This window comes from Microtus pennsylvanicus, chromosome 9 (assembly GCF_037038515.1).
Source record: "Microtus pennsylvanicus isolate mMicPen1 chromosome 9, mMicPen1.hap1, whole genome shotgun sequence".
Taxonomy (NCBI): domain Eukaryota; kingdom Metazoa; phylum Chordata; class Mammalia; order Rodentia; family Cricetidae; genus Microtus; species Microtus pennsylvanicus.
This window is the reverse complement of record NC_134587.1, coordinates 13,517,773-13,532,300: the sequence shown is the minus strand read 5'-3', so window position 1 is coordinate 13,532,300 and position 14,528 is coordinate 13,517,773. Positions and strand designations below refer to the sequence as shown.

At 43.2% G+C, this 14,528-nt stretch overlaps 1 protein-coding gene across 2 annotated transcripts in view; it reads left to right on the top strand.

The window, feature by feature from the left end:
* Positions 1-9,445, top strand: part of Cers6 (ceramide synthase 6) — a 237,699-nt gene extending 228,254 nt beyond the window's left edge. The window contains exons 9-11 of one of the 2 annotated variants that reach the window (XM_075984978.1): positions 4,995-5,151; positions 5,728-5,751; positions 8,345-9,445. In XM_075984978.1, coding sequence (XP_075841093.1) covers positions 4,995-5,151; positions 5,728-5,751; positions 8,345-8,497 — 334 coding nt within the window. In that variant the 3' untranslated portion in view covers positions 8,498-9,445. The remainder of the gene's footprint in view (positions 1-4,994; positions 5,152-5,727; positions 5,752-8,344) is intronic. The other variant, XM_075984977.1, reaches the window with a different exon arrangement.
* Positions 9,446-14,528: the final 5,083 nt, after the last annotated feature.

The window sequence follows — 14,528 nt, the reverse complement described above, 5'->3', positions numbered from 1 at the left end:
TTACCTATCTATATGTAATAAGAGAAAAGCGTAAATTCACGCTTGTGAGCCACTATCTGAATGAAATATATATACATTTCATTCCTATATTGGAGGTGGCTCTGCTAAATGAGATGTCTGTGGTAATTTCTCTGAGTTCCCCAGAGTCCTGAAGGAAAAGAGGGAGGGAGGAAGGAAGGGAGGGATAGAGCGAGCAGGCTGCTTTAAGCTGTATTGGTATTCTAGATGCTAATGAAAACAGCTGTGAATATTTTATTAAAACAAGATTTTTCTGTGGATTCTTTGATCAACAGCAAAACATTATAAACTCTTCTCCAGGAATATATGCACTCAGCCACCACATTCTATATGTTTCTATCAAAGTCAAATTTAAGATAAAGCATTCATAAGAGATAAAAATAGAGTAGAAATCACAGTAGGGCAAAGCAAATTGTATTCTTATGATCCATTAACATCTGTTAAAGTAACACAACCCAGCCAAGCTCTATGTGGTCAACAATATATCTGCTCATCTCTAGGGAATTGTGTGGGTTCCCTGAAGGCATCTCTTCAGGCAGACCTATGGAGTAAGAAAGAGGCTTACACAGGAACCCCCCCCCCCATCCCATTTGATTGACGAGGTTTTCAGAAGGAAGGGTGTCACCTAGGGATTAAGTGTTGTCTGTGCTGAGTTTTGGCGGAATAATTCCATGTGAGCTTGCTTTGTGTGCGCCTGATGTGCCATCTAGTGGTTGAGTGAGCATAATCTTAATGAAAAATAAAATGCAAAGCCCTGTGCCCTACCCTTGTTACCCCATATTCCCGCCCCTTGTTAGTCAGCAGCAGAGGTTTGCTCTTACTTAGCAAAGATCTATTATTTGGGAAAGAAAAGCATTGTTTTCCCAGAATTTATGCATTGAACAGAGACTTGGGGCAGGGAGGGCACACTGATACCACCACAATAATTACATTAGCAAAAATTGCAAGTTGATAGTGTTCATGTGTTTTGTTTGACACAGAGGACTCTTTCCCATTCCACTTTTTAGGAATAGGATTCACATCTACAGAATAGTGCACAGACCCCCAGGACACAGCTTGCCCGGTGTACACATGTATACATTTATGTATTGATAACCCATGCAACCACTACCCAGATGAGGGCATGAACATTTCCAAGTACCGCATCAATCTCCCTCTTCCCTGCCCTGACCAGTCCACGCTGAGAGGAGAGGCAGCTGCTCTTCTGGAATCTGTGCATATTTCTGAGCCTAACCTTTCAAAATGAATAAGGTCCTGTCATCACCATTTTAATAGCTTGTCCAAAAGAGGGGCAGTTTGCTCAGAGTAGTCTAGGTCGGCTGTTTCTCAGAGTCCAGGTGTCATATGTTAGCTGTCTCCAGTGGCTTTCCTTACCCAGCTCCTGTGGAGCTGTCTGCTGATTGTGTTCTCCCAAGTGCCTCTGCAAGCCGCCAAGGCAGCTTTCAAAGAAACCACATTATTTTTGAGTGTCACCTCTGAGACATCAATGGCTGTCGTGGCAAAGCTGATGCATACTACGGTGGCCTTTCTGAAATTAATGTGAGTGCTCACCAGCCACTGCTCAAATTAAGCCGTGTGCGGCGTTGGTGAGACAGGCTCCCAACCTGCAGCCGGTTAGATCCCACTTCACGACGCGCAGAATGACGCTGTGGATGTGGCTGCTGGTACAGATCCTCTCTCTGTCCAAACTCAATGAAACTTAGCGTGGGCGTGTCTATACCCTATGCATACACTCCCAGTTTCAGCAGCTCATTCAGGACTGCAATGTGTCTCATGTTCTGTCTTCAGTCTCTCCATACTAATTATCTCTGCCAAACAATTCAGAGTAAACATATATGCAGAGATCCTCAGAATAGTAGTATGAGATTGAATTTAATAACCCACTCTAAGTAGTATTATACTTTGTGTATACTGATGTATTAATACTGGAATGAATATCAAGAAATCTATTAAAATAATATATCACATCAATAGGCACAAGCTTAATTATTTCCATGGCACTGAAGACATTTGATAATGTCCAATTCTCCATTGCTGGGTTTTAAAAATGAACTTATTATAATTTTAATGCTCTTCTATGAGCATTTTAATAAACAACAGCTACTTCCTTTAAAATGAGGAACACACTGTGGGAGTCAGCCTTAGCTTTATTATTAGGAGTTCTGATCATTAACTATGTCAAGAAATGAAATATTTCTATTTCAGATATTTTTATGTACCAATCTATAAGTATTTTTAACACAGCAAACAATGAAAATATCATCTGATGAAAAATAGCTAACAAATTATTTTTATCTCTATTTCAGAAATTATAAAGTAAATCAAAGAATGAAGTGTGTTTCTATTTCTGTTCTTTTTCTTTTTTCTTTCTTTTTTTTTTCTTGTATTTAGGTCTCTCACACACTTTGAGTGAGTAACTACGTAACTACTACTCAGTTACTTCCCTGGCCCTGTAACATATTTCAGGAATTTTTAATGATGGAAGAAAAAATCATGGGGGGATGGGGAGGGAGAGGAAGGAAGGGAAGGAGAATATTAAACCTCATAGGATGTCCTTTGGTGAATCACCGAATTTTATATTTCCTTTACATTCTTCTATTCTTCTGAAATTAGGATGAATAATTTTTAAAAATGCTAGTTAATTCTAAGGAAAAGTGCACTGAAATAATATCTATATTGCTGCCTTGTTTGTGATAAGTGGCCCTGGTCTCTTGAAATGTGCCCTTGCAGATGAGGGACCATTGGGTCTAAAGAAGACTCAGTGCCTTGGCCGTGGGGGAGGGATCCACACACCTCACATTTGCTATTTCCAGCTGTGTTCAGGACTCCTGGCAGTAACATGTTTGCCAGATGTCTGCCGAGTGACTCTTGGGTTGGTTTACCTAGCAACCAAGTTAAACAAGCACGAGCAATGTCTGGGTAATACCCATACTTTGACTACAAAGCTCGTTCTGCTTCTTAACATATACCCTATCCACCCCAGCGCTAGGTGTCGTTGAGTTTGTACAGAAACTCAAGGTGGGGAGCACCCTTGGTGGGGAGCACCCTTGGGGGGAAGCACCCTTGGGGGGATCACCCTTGGGGGGGAGCACCCTTGGGGGGAGCACCCTTGGTGGGGAGCACCCTTGGGTCTATTTTGCATTGTTTTCCCTTGAACCCTTATGCCACTTGTGACAGTAAGTATCCTTTGTTAAAGGGCGTGTTTTAACCTCCCTGAAAACTCTCATTATGCTGTTTGTTTAAATTCCCTCTGTATTTTCCTTCTGACCTCGTGTGAGTGGCTCCTACCTTACATCCAAGAGCAGTCCACCCCCTTAGCCTCTTGGTGCCTGTGCACACGGCCCCACCCCTACAGTCTGATTGGTCCCAAGCACAGTGCTGCAGTTGTGGGTGAGGAACATGCAGCCTGGTGGCAGTTGAGGGGAGGGAAGTAGGAGTGATCCCAAAGTCATGTGGGGAAGGGGATGTCATGTGACTCTGTGGCAGAGGCAGGGGTCCAGCTGGCAAGTCAATCTCCAAGGACTAGAGAGCAGCACGGAACAACCCAACCGCAGCAGAGCCCTGGAACCAGGCTTCATGCCTCTGTACCTCGTGGTTGCCCCCTGCTGGGTCCTGTTGCAAATTATAGAACCAATTACTTTTTTTTTCAAGTACATACACTCCAATGCACTTTTAAAACTAAATACCTTTATTATACCCTCTAATTTTTTGTTAAAAACAAATCTTTCAAATACTCATATCAGGGTATCACTTCCAAATGATGTCTTTCAATTGTCATTTCTTTCCCAGGGGAAGAATTAGAAAATTAAGAGCCCTCTAATGGAGCCCCATGCAGATGCAAACCTGGCTGGCTCCCGTGCATGTTCTAGTTGCTGCTGTGTGCGTCAGGAGCTCTGCGCTGAGCTCATGTTTAAGAGTTCACCCTATTTTGTTCTTGCTATGTAATATTGGGTGGTGTTCCTCACACTATAGAAAGAGAAAAAACAACAACTTGAAGACAATGTAGGCCTTTGAAATTAGTTGTTAGCTAGGGAAGTAAATCCAAATGATGAATGGAATTCATAGAGGAAACGATGAATGAAAGGAAGGGAAGGAGAAGTCAAGACTTTTGCTTCTATGTATAGAGTCAAAAGATGTATGCTAGAACAGATCCTTGTTTGAGCCCAAACTTTTATTTTAAGACTTACTTATACATATATACATATATATATATATATATATATATATACACACACACACATATGTATGTACATACATACACACACAAAGATGTTCTGCCTACATGTATGGCAACAGAGCAGAAGAGGGCACCAGATCTCATTACAGATGGTTGTGAGCCACCATGTGGTTGCTAGGAATTGAACTCAGGACCTCTGGAAGAACAGCCAGTGCTCTTAACCTCTGAGCCATTTCTCCAGCCCAGAGCCTTAACTCTAGAAGCAATATTTACAATAGCCAAAGGATAGAAGCAAGCCAGGTGTCTGCTGGTGGGTGAATATAGAGACAAAGTGTGATATGTACCTACACTTCCACAGGAAAGAAATCCTCAAACTTCATGCAAAATGGGTAAACCTTAGAATTGGTAGAAGGAACCAATAACCCTTTCTTCATGATTCCACAAACAGATCTTAGTAGCTCAGCTCACAGAGGCAGAAAATGGAAGTTGCTTGGGACAGAGGGTAGAGAACACATTTTTCAAGTGTTCTGGGAGTGGGCGGTGGTGGTTACACAGGTGTGTGGATTTGCACAAGGCCAGTGAAGTGCCCTCTTCACTGATAGAATTGCTGCAGCTCACACCATCAGGGCACAGTTGCAAGGGACGGCTCCTCAGTACCTGGTAACTGCCGAGCTGTCTTCGCAGGAAGGGAGGGGGCCCCTGGGGGAGACTGTTGACCTGCGCTCCCTGGAAACCGCTAGGGCTCCTTTAGAACAGAGTGACATGCTGTGTTTAGTAATGGCCTTCTTCTCCTCCTCAGGGTGTTAAACACCACGTTGTTCGAAAGTTGGGAGATCGTCGGACCCTTCCCTTCCTGGTGGGTTTTTAACCTGCTACTGTTGCTACTACAAGGGCTGAACTGCTTCTGGTCTTACTTGATTGTAAAAATAGCCTGCAAAGCTGTTTCAAAAGGCAAGGTAAGATAAGACTCACTCTCTCCGAGATGTCCCAGAAATGTCAGGGTATTTTTGGCTCCTTTGAAATCACGTATTTCTGATTTCATCGAAATCAGTGTTATTCCTTCCAAAACCACCTTGAAACACAAACCAAATTATTTTCCTCCCATTTGGTTCAGTTTTAAAGTTTCTCTGTTGCTTTGTGGTTGCTGAAACCCAGAATTTACAATTCTAGGTTTAATGATGACCTACTATCTATTGTGCTTTTCTTCCTCTCTCCACCATGAACTTTCTCTGGTTATTTACCGTGAACAGAAATTTAATTTAATAATTTATTTGTTTTCATGGAAGGATTGCTATGTGTCGCGTGCCCATTTTTAAGCAGGCCTTTCTCTCCAGTAGAAGAATAAATACGTCCATGACTTCTCCAACAAAATTGACTTGTCTCTGTTTTAAAATGGAATCATGGGGCTGGCTGACTGAAATAAGCCTTCCTGAGAGCCAGCCCCTTTGCCTAGAGCAGCGAAGGTTCCAGATCGTTGTCTGTGATGTTTTCTTATTTCATTTTTTGTTCTCTTCCTCCTGCCACCCTGGAAGGCTGGGAAGTGGAACCCTTTACATGTAAGTTTCTTGTCTTCTCTCCTGCTGTCCTGGGTGGCACTTGCCTGCTGGAGGGGTGCTTACTGGCTCTGTTCCATGTTTGTTCTTCCTTCTAACCAGCTGGCACTCTTGGAAGCTTCGTGGCAGCCATAGTTTCTGCAAACTACAGAAGATACCAGGGGGAGTTCCATCACTGCCCCTTTGTGTGAGCGTGAAAATCCTGCTGGTCCAGCAGGAAGGGGGAGATTTTTTTCCTACTGGTGCCTAACATGTCCGCTAAGAGACTGAAACAGTTCAGTGTGAAGTGGGAGAAAGAGAACCAGCTGGTCCCTGTGGTATAGAAAGAGACCGGAGCTACAGGTGTACCCATCTTCAGAAAACAGAGTAGCATTTGACCCTCTGTCCTCAGTGAGGGAGGTCCACAGAATCGGCCCCCTCTTCAGGAGACATCTGGGTGACTTGTCATGATCTCTGAAGCCAGTCCTCAACACCACCGCCTATACAAATCCAAAATATTTTGATGGGCTAAGTTCTTAGGAGAGGAACTTCATTTTTTTTTCTTTATCTTGTGGCTTCTTATTCTTTTAGAATGAACTCGTGTTAATTTTGAAATTTTTCTGGTCTTCATTTGGACACAAATTAAATCCCCATGCATAGTACTGGGAGTATGATAATAACGGAAGATGACGGGCGCGCTGGATTAGATTACTTGTCTCCTTAGAGCATCGCTGTTTCCACCAGCCCTGTCCTCTCCCCTCTAGCTGCAAGTCCTTCATCTCCATGAAGAAATCGTCACTAATTACGTTCCACAGCTTCGGCCTCAGGGTTTCTTCCCTGCTGTTGCTGCTCTCACCTAACGCAGTGAGACTGCTCCTGTCCGTGGGCTCTTCCTGGGGGTTATTTTTAGACGCTCTAAATTGTCCTTTTTCTTTGACAGTATCATAACTGTGGATTTTTCCACATGTAATTTAAAATAATCTTACTAGGCAGGCAAATTAATACCGTCTGCATCTGGAGTCCTCTGTTGGCTCCTTGATTTGGTACTAATAGACTTGATATGGTGGCGCTCTGCAGCGGTACTGTCTATGATTCATGCCTTTTAAGTTGAAATTTTCTCATCCCCTCAGCCATTTGTGGCCTCAGTACCTAAGTTTGTCGTTGTTCTGTTTCGGAGTGAGACTGTCTATGTGAGCTCAATCTCGCCTCAGAGGGCTTTGAACTGAGGATCACGTGTGTACGCTATTCAGCCCATCACTGGTTAGAGCGGAACGATAGTTCTCAGCTTTTGCTTTTTCCCGCCTACCAGTGATGAAGTCCTCACTCCCTCGTGGTTTCTGGGTAGTAGACTCCACAGCTCTCAGGTTGACGGTGCTGAGGACAGGATCCGATATGAAAGTCCCCCATGAATTCTGAGACATCTTCCAGAGGCTCTGAGAGTCTGTCCATCCAGCCCCCCAGGGAGTCACTGAAGACCAGGCTGGGAAGATTCCCATGAAGCCAGGCCAACAGGATCCTCTGGCCTTCCAGCTCAATGATGTGAACAAAGCTGAGCATGTTGGTGGATACCCAGAATCCCAGCACCCAAAGGCTAAAGTAGAATTGCTGCAAAGTCTGGGCTACACAATATGACAGGGTAGCGAAATAAAAATTGACTAGTTAAGTCAATAAAGATTGACTATTGCTGAAAGATCTAAAGACCCTCTAGGTTTAAATGCTGGCTATAATTTGACCTGCAGAGAAGGGGATTCCAATTATTTGTTTTAAAATCAATCTAGTGTTTCCTTGCTACATAGTGATAGTGGTCTCTATGCTACTAGGATGTCGCTTTAGGAACTGGGGACAAATGAGTCAATTTATTCGCTAATAACCATAGTCCATACATAGTAGGAGTGTTTTTACATGTCACGTTAACATATAGACATGCGTCTTATTTTCATGTCCTCGTTACTTAATGAAACTGAGTGGAAAATTGAAGAAACTGGCACATAATAAAGAATTTTTGCGGATCTGGCCAATAGATTTCTGCCTAGCAAAAGAGACCCTGTCTCGTCTAGAGAGCCTTTAGAATGTCAGCTGGTGACATTTGTTATTATGTCGCATCTGAAACAAATTTCGAAGTCATTTCAGCAAAGAAGAAAGGGAAATTAAATATAAAACAATGAATTACAGGGCCAGACAGCAATGATTTGCTTTTAATGATTTGAGCAGATTGTGTGTATATCTCTGTTAGCGTGGTAATTGAGAATTAACCTTAAGTAATTGTCGAGGAGAATATGGCTATTGGTGAACAAATTGACTCATTTGTCCTCAAGCGACATCCTAGTAGCATAGAGACCACTATCACTGTGGGTAAGAATGGGATTCATGGTCTAGGCATTCTCCATGGTGGAGGATACCCTTCAGGCTCTGTGGTGTCTAAATCCGCGTACATTCTTCACAACCTGCTGTGTCACATACATTATATCCCTCCGTGGAAGAATACACGCTACCATGGCAGTGTCCCCCTCTCTGTTGTTTGTCACATGTGATTAGGTTCATCCTGCATAAGCTGCGGGGCATGCGCTACCCAGCCGGTCCTTGGAGCTGGTTTCACTCCGGCTCTTGTGTTCCACAGGTATCCAAGGATGACCGGAGTGATATTGAATCTAGCTCGGATGATGAGGACTCAGAACCTCCAGGGAAGAAACCGCACACTTCGACAACCACCAACGGAACCAGTGGTACCAACGGGTATCTCCTGACTGGTCCATGCTCCATGGATGATTAACTACCCAAAACTATAAGTCCTCAACAAAGTGAACTGTTTGTTCCTGGAAGTATTTAATAAGTTGCAAATGCAGTTCCTTTCCTGATATCTCATCACCAGAGACAAAAAAAAAAATTAGGATTCTCAAAGCATTCTGAATAGTGTACTGCCATGTGTCCTGTCTGTGAATGAAGAAGAAATCCCATCCTATGTAGGCATGCTGTATGTAACTGACACAAGGGAACAATATTTGCATTTGTCTTAGAATATTATTTATTTTTTTATTTGTTTGTAAATCTGTGGACAGTCGAGGATCCCCTTGCTCCTTTTCCTCTGGGCTCATGACTGACCATGAAGGAGATGCTCCGTCTGTTCTACCCGCTTCTCACGTTGTAGTCCAGTGTGCCGTGAGCATCGGCATCAGCTTACTTCATCACTTAGAGCAAGTAAAACCCCACGCAAGATCCCCCACACAACTCCCAATAGGTTGGCTTTCTTTCTGTTCTGCACCCATTTTGTGACCGCCCATATATAGTCGGTGACTGTTGTCCCGTGGGAGTCTAAACAGGATGAACCTGGTGTTTTAGTTTTTACTCTTTGTGGCCAAATAGCAATTCAAATGGAAGAGACTAGCTCTTAGGGGACTTTGGAACTTTATATGAAATTGCTTTGGAATAGTTTGTCCCTTGCGTACAAATATGAGATTTCTTTGGTGTGGTCGGGAGTTGATCTTGTTGGTAACAAAGTTATTTTGCCCTCCAGTGAGGCCAGTGTTCTGATTCTGAAACAATGTCACTTGCTTAAGCTCACAGACACAAAGGAACCCACATACTGGGGACTTGCTCTGTGTTCTGGGAATCACATAAAGATAGCAACTGACTTCAACCAGGTCTTTTTTCCAGAATTCCTACTGTATTAGCCCAGTCTTCTGTCTTGCCATGTAAAAAAAAAGAAGAAGAAGAAGAAGAAGCCAAGAATGTTTCGAGGCAGAAAAAAGAATGAGTCTTTTAAGAGCTGGCAAAGCTACCTTGCGTGCAAAGCGCTATATTGCCGCCAGCTCTCAAGAGAAAGCCCTCCCTAGTGTTAGACTTGTGGGAGAAAGACCATTTACCCTTCGCCTTTCTCCTTAACTGCATCCCACAATGACTTTCTTGTTGCTAAAAGTATCAGGCTTGCACTGCAAGGCTGGTTTATTTACCTCTCTGAAGACTCATGGGGGCTCCTAAGAATTTTTATTCAAGTGGAGCTATTTCCAGAAAAACGGCAAAAATTCTCCTGGACGATGGCAGTGACAGCCATGAGGAAAGTTACCAAAGAGTAGTTCATGAGCGCCCTGCCCCCCCCAATCACACACACGCCCAGGCCACTATCATTGGCATGTGGCTTCGAAAACCACACGTATGAGCCAAGGATTTTATCTCATCTCGTCTTTAGTAAAAAGGGAATTGAACAGTTATACAAATACTCCTAAGTCAAGCATCACCTAAAACAGAAATCAAAAAAACACAGGCACTGAGTAGCCAAAAGCAAAATGCCGCAGGGCATGTCATTGTCCTGCCCACAGCCATCCATAGTTCATTTGATTTTTCTTTAATTAAATCTTTATACCCTTACTCTGAAACCTGTGACTAGGTCAGAACTCTCACTGCAATGTCAGCTCTTTCCCCACCCAATTACAAAACAGTATTTTCTGGTATGGTCCAGATCATCATTTTGAACGCTTGGAAGCATGTCTACTTGTTGATGTAGAAGACAGCGCAACCAACTGTGACTTGAGCTTGGCTGATTTATTTGTCTAACAGTGAAACTTGGAAGTGTTTGAGTTTATGAGACCAGTGATAAGACACCAAAGGTATTGTTAGTATTCAGAGCATTTGCTCAAATGCAAATAGGTAAAAACAATAGCAGTGTTGAAGGGTGAACCTTTCTCGTCATCTTAGCTAGGGAGCATGCCCATCTTGCTTTAATATCTGGGCACATCCTCCCAGGGGTGAGATGAACTTGAGGACCACAGTGTATTTGAATTTGAACCAGGTGACCCTTTTTTGCACAGAAGAATTTTAAGATCAGTTTGTAAATTCAGGGGAGGTATGTAAAATGAAGTAAGTTGATTCTGCCCGTGTCAAAGGCAGTTCTAAACCTGCTAGACTAGGGACGTGTTTTCTGATCCCATTAGCATGACTCATTCTTCTGCGTGTCTACAAATTTTTGTTTCATTTTACATTCTAGAGAAAATAATTCTGTTCGGTGAATTGAAATGGAGTTTGTAGGCTTTTCCTGGAATAGAACATTATCATCTCTGCTTCCTGTTCTCCCATAGTGACCAGATAAGACTGAGAACGGGCACTGTGGGAGGAATCTTGTCCACCTGTGCCAGGCTTTCAGAAGTGTGCTTTGTAAATCCAGCTATAGGTTAGTTCCGAGTAGTGTTCTTCTTAATTAGCTTAGCCTGTGGTGATGTTCCCTTCCTCCTGGTCGCATCCAGATTTTCCCAGGGTACCAAGTTGTGTGTAGGAAGGACTCTAGGAAACGTGACTTTTGATCTCCAGTGTTATAGCTTACCTAGATTTAGTGGGGGGAACGTGGGAAATCAAGTAGAATTTGGCCTTGAGTCAATAAATGCTGTGTGTGGTTTATGTGTGTATATGTATGCTTCTCCAAAAACCAGTAAAATCAAATTATTACTGATTCATCTTCACCCATATTCTTTCCATTTTAAAAATCCATTCATATGTACTCTAGAAGCTTTCCTTCTCCTTTGGTTTGCTTCCCACCTGCTGAGAATAGCCATACCCTTTCAGCCTCTTATCCACCAAGCTCCTTGAGACAGAACCCAGGTCCTAGAGCACCTGCTCTCACACAGACGCCAAGCCCAGTTCTCTGTCTCCAACCCAGTCCCGTGGATGTTGAGAGGAGAGGAGCAGCCACAAGTGTCAGTATTGTGGGTCGGTCGAGTGTTTGCTGTAAAAACGCGGATCATTGCCATTTAACCCCAGGGCTCTAAAGCTGCTGACTGCCAGGCAGAGGGTGTCCCACATCCCCCTCCGATTGTGCCGCTGGTATCTAACAGAGATGAACAAGGTAGACGAGGCAGGGAGCAAGCAAAGCTAGGTCAGATCTTCAGTCCGTATGATGGGTGAGTCTCACAATGTCAACTTTTCATCTGAGCACAGTCATGCACTCAGCCACAGCACTGCGCTCACGGATTGGCAGCATGTGCTACCGTGGTCCCAAAAGATGATGCCAGCCTAGGCACTGAGAGGCCATACTGTCTGCTTGTGTGTAAGTACACTCAGCGACGTTCATAGAATGACAAAAATCAGTTAAGGACACATTTCTCGGAACGTGTTAAGGGACATGTATACTTGGTAGAGTGTGAGTTTGAGCAAACTGAATACCTTCCTTCATCTTAGAAAGGTCTGAGTCTTCCATCTTTCATTTAAATCTCATTGCTATTTGGGCTAAGTAAGAATGAGACTTTGCTGTAAAATGTTAAAAATGACTTCATTGTAGTTTACCTGACAAGTTCTCCTGAGAGAACGGATGGCACCCTTGATGGTCCCCAACCCAATCATCTTGTATTAGTAATCATTTGGGTGGAAATTAATGCCAAAGTTGCCCAGATAGTTGAGTACTTTTCTTAATTTGAAGTGTAAAAAGCATACAGAATTACTCCAAAGGTGTCTATAGGTCCACTGATCAGTATGGGAGACAATGTCACATCCAGAGGCTTCAACACCTTTGGGAACAAAAGGCTAAGTGTTCACATTTTATGCGGCATCTATGGCCTTCCGGCTCTCACTCACTTACTTTCTTGTCTCTGACTTGTTCCTGCTTAGTAAATAAGGAACCATGGCCTTGAAATGTTTCTATAACATCCAGATGAGAAAAAGATGAAGTGAGGTAAAAGTCAGCCTGAAAGGACAGTGAGGGCGTGGCTCTTCCGGGTTCTTGTGCGGAAAGAAACGAGGAGAGCTCTAACTATCGCACTTGGCTTTATAGCTGTGTTGTCCCTGCCAGGAATGACCGCAGGCTTCTTAGAAACTGACACGAGACTTTTTCTCACTTGTCTTCTTCCCAATGTCAGCCTCCCTTGCTGAGTTGAAATTGTGCCGTTTTCCAAATGCCGTAGACAGGATGGCATATGGCATCTGTACGAAACTGGGTATTTCCAGGATTGCCAGGAAGTGATGAGAGGGCTCCATTAGCCTAGAACTGGTCCCACTTTATCTCATTCACTTAATCATCCTTTAGCCTTCTGCAGCTCTGGTAAGAGAAAGCCAAATGCGAACATGTTTCTGCTTTCAGTTTACCTGTGACCATTAGATCAGTTATTCCCACACCTGCTCCTGTGTCCGGGCTCATTTTCCTGGGAGGAAAAAATTAAAAGGTGCGCCCATGTTTCCTTAGCACAGGTCCACGAACGCTTGCCTTCCTGTACCGTGAGCTGCCTGGGAACCGAGGTACCGCCAGTCATTATAGTTTCTGTGTTCAGTGGAAAAGTTGATTTCGTTCATATTTCCTACCCTTTTTACCTACAGTGAATGTCATAAACTCTCTGTAAAACTCCTTAATGTGAAGAATATTTTATTCATGTTAGCTTCAAAGCTCTGGAATAGGTCTGTGATGATTCTGGAACTTCTGCTCGACGGTTAATTAACATAAATGTGGAAAACACACTCCAGTTTGATTTCCCTAAGCCCCAGTCTTCATCGTTCCTTTGCCTGCGTCATATTCATTTCCCTTCATGGCTGTTTGCTGTCATAGAAAAGGATGGTGGTTCATTTGGGAATGTGTTTCTCTTTCCCGACTTTCAGTGAGGACCAGGGTAGATGCCGGAAGCTCTTTGTTTTCTAAAGACAGTTCAGTACTTGAGCTTCTGTCAGAAGTGAAATAGTGTACCATTAGCCGGTTAGAATTATTCCGTGTACTGTTACCGTGTTTTGCTGATTTTTATATGGAAATATAATTATTCATTCTTGATCTTTGGAAGTAATCGTTATTATGAGGATCATTTTACCTTGGAAACACTTTCATAATAAAGATAAGTATTAAGAGTCCAGCAAAAGTGTCCTTTACTGTAAGCACGGGCCAACAGAACTGGGAACACATCAAGAATTCCTGGGTTGGGTCATGTCGGGGCGCAGCCATTCAGCCGTTTCTTACAATTCTCCAAGCCATTGTGATCCCTGAGAACTGTGTTATAGCATCGTGTGATGTGCTAAAATGTCTCAAAATTTAGGGTGCAAAATCTTCTGTTTAAAATCTTACATAACTCTCCATTCTGGAATCCTCATTTATAGAGAAAGCTATCTACATAGATCAGATGATGCTGACTTTTTCCTAATTGTGAAGGCGACACTAACTAATACCCAAAGCTGCCCATCTCTATACGTGTGTCTCGAACATCTTGGCCAACACATCTTCTTGGGGTCTGGGCTCCCTATCACTAGACCTTTTCCCCTCCTTTGCCTCCACTGAGGGATTCTGCCTTTTCCACGCTACTCTTCCATCTGTGCTTACATCATCTTAAAAGGCATAAAGTGGCACCACAATGCATCTAGACACCACCAAAAATCAAAAATAGCCCCACTAAAAACAAAATATTAGAAATGTAGCGATCATGTTGATCTGATCCATTAAGTTATTCTAGAGACATCAATCTCCAAAATTTCCCTGAAACACAAAAACAAACTATAAGAAAATACATCCACTGGGAAGTTATGAACTCTTCCAGTTCTAAAGAGGCTAATCCAATACTAGGAATATGTCCTCCATTGGCCAAAATGCAACTTGGTTTTCCCCAAACCCCATCTTGCTAGGACAGTCACATCAAACCTGGGCATATATGTGATTTCTGCCTCCTGAATCACTGTCTACCAATCTTGCCCTTCCTTCAACCAGAAGAGTAGCAGCAATGTCAGCAACGCCCTAAGGAGGCACAGTGACAAAGGACCTGCTGGAGTTCTGGTGCGCCTCAGAACCCATCATTGTGCTGCTTGAAATCTTGGCATCTGTAGTTTTTGATTATCCCCAAAGACTGAAGCATGAA